Source organism: Somniosus microcephalus, chromosome 14 (assembly GCF_052327205.1).
Source record: "Somniosus microcephalus isolate GS21.2 chromosome 14, FLI_Smic_1.0, whole genome shotgun sequence".
Taxonomy (NCBI): Eukaryota; Metazoa; Chordata; class Chondrichthyes; order Squaliformes; family Somniosidae; genus Somniosus; species Somniosus microcephalus.
Window position 1 is genome coordinate 97,641,965 of NC_141000.1, and position 6,568 is coordinate 97,648,532.

General features: G+C 44.4%; 1 protein-coding gene across 1 annotated transcript in view; it reads right to left on the bottom strand.

Annotated features, from left to right (window-relative positions):
* The window catches only part of pou1f1 (POU class 1 homeobox 1), a 37,841-nt gene extending 34,239 nt beyond the window's left edge, over positions 1–3,602 (bottom strand). Inside the window, exons 1-2 of the mRNA XM_086006077.1 lie at positions 3,548–3,602; positions 1,678–1,767 (exon numbers count right to left, since the gene is read on the bottom strand). Of these exons, the coding sequence (XP_085862203.1) occupies positions 1,678–1,767; positions 3,548–3,602 (145 nt within the window). The remainder of the gene's footprint in view (positions 1–1,677; positions 1,768–3,547) is intronic.
* Between the last annotated feature and the right edge of the window lie 2,966 nt (positions 3,603–6,568).

Sequence of the window (6,568 nt, forward strand, 5' to 3'; positions counted from 1 at the left end):
GATCTGTACCTTCCTTCAGAGTCATGTTGCCACTTTGGTATCAATGGTGGTACAACTGCAGTTGTAGTCACAGATAGATGAACTCATCTTTGAATTACAGTATGTGCCAGTTGTCTAACCTTAAAATCATGGGCACAGCAATAAATATGTCAACAGCTTTCAAATTTACTGCACAAACATGGGGGTCACAACCATCACAAGTTCTGCATTATTTTGTTGTAAAATTTATTATTTTGCGATGTACTGTTAGCTTAGAATTTAGTTCTTGGTAAAAAAATCATTTTTTGTCATTGTTAAAGTCAAAACCCTCAGTGGAAACATAAACCAACTCAAGTACCATATTGGATTGGAGAGATGGAAGTTTCATTAATCACCACCAGCCAGAGATAGCTGAATTGTTTGATGTGGACTTTATTTGTATAAGATGGCAGTAGCAGAAGTTTAGGAAGGCTAGTGTGCATTTTCAGCAAGGATCTGACAGCAGATTTCAGAAACATAGCAATTAAAAAAAAAAAATCTGTGAATGGTGGAAATCTGAAATAAAAATAGAAAAAGGTGGAAATACACTGCAGGAAGGTCAACATCTGACAAGAAACAAGACAGGTAAATGTCTTTCTGTAACTTTGGCAGAGTGGGAGAAACCCCAAGGAATTTCACCCCCCATGTTACTATGTTAAAGGCGCTATATAAATGCAAGTTGTTGTTGTTGTAATTACAGGCAAGTTGCCAAAAATCAGCAACTTGTGCAAATTAGACATTTGTAATGTACACAATTCTAAACATGGAATTGCACTGTTGCAAACTGTGAATACACACACTTGCTATGCTCAAAATTTGCTCCAATACAAATTTACACCTCGAGGCAACCTAAGCTCTACATAAAGGTTCACATGAGTTGTATTCAATTACTAGACAAATGCTCAATCACCAAAATAAGATTGGCCACACATTAGTAGAGTCTCTAAAACAATAACACTCTTACAAATAACCTATATAGTAGCCTGAACTTTGCATTCATTTATATTTTATTCTTGTTCATTATTCACTCCCAACCAATTCTGAAAGAACAGTATAAGCACGGCTTTGAGTTTATTGCTTACTTTCCAGTCATCTGTAGACTTTGTGTTGGCATTCTCATATCCTCACAGTTATACAGCTTCACCAGTCCTGGCCTCCGTTCTGAGATGATAGATTTCTTGTCGCTCAGCCATACCTCCTATTTGGAAAACATTAAATAACCAGTCATTAAAAAAAAAAGCCTCAATGCTCTCCACTTTAAAAGATGCAGGCGGTTTTGCATTCTCAACGCTATTCTATAGTCTGCAGCAAGTGAATGTTTGCTCAGAAAACAATCCGCATATGGGAATAAATACATTTATAAAATGAGCATGAAATATTTAACAGTAATATTACCAATTTCTGCATCTGTTACAGCATTATATCATGAACAGCATAGTTTTAAATAGTAATGTATGGACATAAGCTACTGATTTTATTTCTGCTTGAAATTACATTGAATAACTAAAAGCGATCTCTGTGGAGATGAAATGTACAACATTCATTTGCAACCAGTCAAAAGGACCCAATGGCTCCCTGAGAAAAGGATACTTTATACAGCTTGTGTCAGCGCAAAGCCAACATTATTTTCCATCAATCCTGGCTATTTGTCCAGCTCACTTTGTCTAGCAATAGATCTAAAATGATTGACTTTGGCTCCATCATCTAACTCCTTGAATGAAGGTGTAACAACACGCATCTTCCAAGAACCTGGGAAAGCATCATTTAAAATGGTTAGATTGACCAAAAATACTAGTGGGTAGATATAAATTGACAAAAGCCCTCGAATCTGTCAAAAATGGCTTTGGGATTATTACGATCATTATCAGAAAATAGTTTTTTTTTCAGAAGTAATTACTTTAATTCTAAGAGGTGTTTATTGTGCCAGCTTCAGAGTTTTATATTTAGGACAACACTTGTGTCTGAGGCACAACTTTCAAAAACTTAATTATAACTTTGAAAAACATGCTCTATGTACTGACAAGTAGAATATAACACCGGTGGTTGAGGGAGGGGGGAGGGGGCAGTGAGAGGAAGGTTATACCTACCAGTGCAGCCATAACTGCAAAATCAGATTTCTGTGAAGACCTATTGTTACCACATCAACGTTTGATTAATCGTTTAGCATTGATTTTTTAAAATCACGACATTATGATTATAACCTATACTTACATTTATGTTAGGTTAAAAATATTTGAGGAAGTCTGATTCCATTATTAATCAAAGTATTTGTTCTATTGTAAAGCCATTTATCCTTAATGTAATTAGATTATGTAATGCTATTCATAACTGAATTAATGTACACACAATACATTACCTTCAGTCTTTCGTTAGCTACAGTGGGCACTGGGATTATGCTTCTAGTGCCTAATAAGCATTTTTTTTAAACAAAGCATCTTCTGCTTTTCTCCTTACTTGTCTCATTCTCTTTCCCTTCTTTCCTTCCACAGTGTCTCCTTCTTTCTCACTTCTTCAGGCTACTTTCCCTTTACTTTTCTCTCCATCACTTTCCCTTCTTCAGTGTCTTCTTCCATCCTTCTTCCCTCAGTGTTTCCATCCTCATTTTCTCCTTCGTTTTCTCTATTTTGCTTACTGGGTCCCCTCAACCCCTCTCCCCACCACCCCCGCCCCCCCGAGCTGTCTCTTTCCTTCTCTTCTGTTGGATATATTTCTTAAGGCTAAAGGGATCAAGGGATATGGAGAGAAGGCAGGGACAGGGTACTGAATTTGGATGATCAGCCATGATCTCATTGAATGGTGGAGCAGGCTCGAGGGGCTGAATGGCCTACTCCTGCTCCTATCTTCTATGTTTCTATGTTTCTATGTTCTTGGAGGATTAGTTTCACAACAGTCAGATTGTTCCAGGCATCTCCCTGTATCAGAAGTGCTTACCCACAGACCCATATACGTGCTAAAAGTAAATGTAGTTTCAGTATAGCCAACTAATGCATGTATGTGTTGCTCCAGGAGGAAGATTCTGGGATGAACCCCCCGTGCTCCAACCCCCTCCCCTCCCCTCCCACGGTGCACTTAACAAGAAATGGTCAAGAATGAAGATACACGGGGAGAAGGAAAGGAACAGACAGAGGGAATGTGACAAACACTATTCATAATGAAATGCACTCACAAAAATGCCATTTAATTCAAAAAAGGTACAATGCACTATATTTGCTTTTCTTTCTTCACTGGGGTATTAGGGAAATTGTAATAATTCATGAATCAAATTCAGAACAAAATTATTTATTCACATATTTCATAGAATGGAAAGAAAAAGATGGATGAGCAGGTAATGATCAGCTGGGAATTCAGCTCTGTAGTGCTACGGGTGCCATTACATGTCGAATACAGCGTCCGTGCCGTGCACGCACACTTTTGGCACGGGCCGTGCCGGACGCCATTTTAGTGAGGACGGTAGGGCGGGCATTAGGACCATGCGCCGCAAGTAGGTAGAGTGGGCAGGTCATGACGTCAATCAGCCCTCAGAACTCACCAGAGTTTGTCTCCAGATTCATCGTGGTCTGCGGCATGCTCCACAACCTCGCCATCCTGAGGCCACAGCCTGTGCCACCAGGCATACAGTGACCAGCTGAGGAGCAGGAGGAGGAGGAGGAGGAAGGATAGGAGGAGGAGGAGGAAGTGGAAGAGGAGGAGGAGGAAGGGAGGAGACAACCCAGACAGCCCCTTTCTGCCCGGGCTGTCCGACTCATCCGACTGGTACTTTTGAATGCAACCCCAATTTCTCATTCAACAACAGTCCCACACCTTAACTTCCCTCTGTTACTGACCATCACAGCGTCCTCTTGGCCACAATGCTGAAACAAAAGCCACCACAAAAGAAACATTCCAATCCAACTTTATACATCAATCCATTCAATATTACATTACAAAGTCAACTAATCACCCTTGTGCGTTCCCTAAGTGCCTGCTTCCATGTGCCTTTGCCAATCCTAGTGCTCCAATGAAGTGCTACCCCAGTTGCTGCAGCATGCCTGGTGGATGGCTGCTGACTTTCAGTGGGGGAGACTGCAGAAGGCCTTGCAGGATGACCTTGAGCAGCATGGGCAGCAGCAGTCTGAGCTGGCTAGTTGACAGGCAACAGAAAGGGCACTGGGGGAGTGGCAGTGGTGGGGGGATGAATGCTGTTACCCTGAGAGAGGACAGCAGGTTTGTGCTCCACGGAGCCACTGCCACTCCCCCGGGGTGGTGCCTCAGCAATCATGGTAATCTGTTGGAGGACAGATTGCTGGACTGCTGTGGCACCCTGCGAGCCCCTTTCCACACTGGTAAACGCAGTCACAATGGCAGCAGTCTAAGCTTGCGCAGCAGAAGTCTGAGCATCCATTGCAGCACTCAGACATTGTGTGGCTTCTGCTTGTGCTACAATGGAAGCTGAGACATCGCCCATCAGACGGTGCATCATGCTTGGGTCCACGAGTGCACTAATGGAGTTGCCCATCACTTCCACACTGGAAACCATGAGGCCCAAGCTCTGCGCAAAGCCCTGTGCAAGGTTGGTGCCGAACTCCTCCATGCTCCTTCACATTGCTTTCAGGCTTTCTGGCAGGTCTGCCAAAGCTCCAAGCATTTCTGGAAACAAGTCTTCAGCACGACAGCTGGGATGTTGTCAGTGCCCATAGCCTTTGCTGTATCTGATGTGCTCAGCCGTTTCTTGATATCATGTGGAGTGAATTGAATAGGCTGAAGACTGGCTTCTGTGATGGTGGGGACTTCAGGTGGAGGCCGATATGGATCATCCACTCGACACTTCTGGCTGAAGATAGTTGTAAATGCTTTAGCCTTGTCTTTTGTACTCATGTGCTGGGCTCCACCATCATTGAGGATGGGGATATTCATGGAGCCTCCTCCTCCCGTTAGTTGTTTAATGGTCCACCACCATTCACGACTGGATGTGGAAGGACTGCAGAGCTTTGATCTGATCTGTTGATTGTGGATCACTTAGCTCTGTCTATTGCATGCTGCTTCCGCTGTTTAGCATGCATGTAGTCCTGTGTTGCAGCTTCCCCAGGTTGGCACCTCATTTTTAGGTACGCCTGATGCTGCTCCTGGCATGCTCTTCTGCACTCCTATTGAACCAGGGTTGGTCCCCTGGCTTGATGGTAATGGTAGAGTGAGGGATATGCCAGACCATGAGGTTACAGATTGTGTTGGAATACAATTCTACTGCTGCTGATGGCCCACAGCGCCTCATGGATGCCCAGTTTTGAGCTGCTAGATCTGTTCTGAATCTATCCCATTTAGCACGGTGGTAGTGCCATGCAACATGATGGAGGGTATCCTCAGTGTGAAGATGGGACTTCGTCTCCACAAGGAGTGTGCGGTGGTCACTGCTACCAATGCTGATGTGGACAGATGCATCTGTGACAGGTAGATTGGTGAGTACGAGGTCAAGTAGGTTTTTCCCTCATGTTGGTTCTCGCACCACCTGCCGCAGGCCCAGCCTGGCAGCTATGTCCTTCAGGACTCGGCCAGCTCAGTCAGTAGTAGTGGTACTGAGCCACTGTTGGTGATGGTTTTAATTAGTAAATTAGGAGAAGTGAATTTACAAAGCAAGAGTCAAAGGAGGAAAAGATAAACTGCAAGAAAAAAGAAGCAAAGCAAATTCAGAGGCCTAGAAATGCGTTAGCCCCCCGAAAACGGTTGCGGGGATTGCGATGCGCAATCAACCCGTGTCTGTTCAGAGGAATGAAGGCAACATGCGAGCTTTGTGCTACCTGCTCATTTCCATGATTGTGGCATTCAGCCCAGCGCTCAGCGTGCTGCTCAGTGGCTGAAGGCTCAGCAGGGGGCCCAAGTTCATGCGAGGCTAGCACCACTTAAAGCTGGCCTGCACTACCTAAAGGCAGACTGCACCACTTAAAGAGGAGGTGCATTCTGCCTACTGCAGCTCATTGAACTGGCTGGGGAAGACAGTGAGAGGTGGAGAAAAGAAAAATTACGTCACAACAGGGAAGAGAGCATCCACCTAGGTTCTCCGATACAGCACTGGAGGCCTTGGTGTATAAGGTCAACTTGAGGAGTGAGGCGCTATTTCCACAGGAGATCCTCCAGGCATCAGTGTAAAGCCCAATGGGAGCAGATAGCTGCTGTCGTGAATGCCAGCAGTTTAGCCCCGAGGACCTGGATGCAGTGCCGCAGGAAGTTTAATGTCTTCACACAAGTGGTCACGGTCAGTGGATTCATCTTCAAATGCCATAGCCCACCATCTGCACCAATAGCACCACACATTGCTCAAAGCCCCACACCCCCATCACTTACCTACCAACAATCTCTACCAAACACGACTTATACATCACATTCATAGCTTCACCTCATCCTCACACACTTATTACTGCTGCAAGCCCCACACCCCCATCACTTACCTACCAACAATCTCTACCAAACACGACTTATACCTCACATTCATAGCTTCACCTCATCCTCACACACTTATTACTGCTGCAAGCCCCACACCCACATCTCATAGCTTGCACACGCTGTCAGCTATTCAACC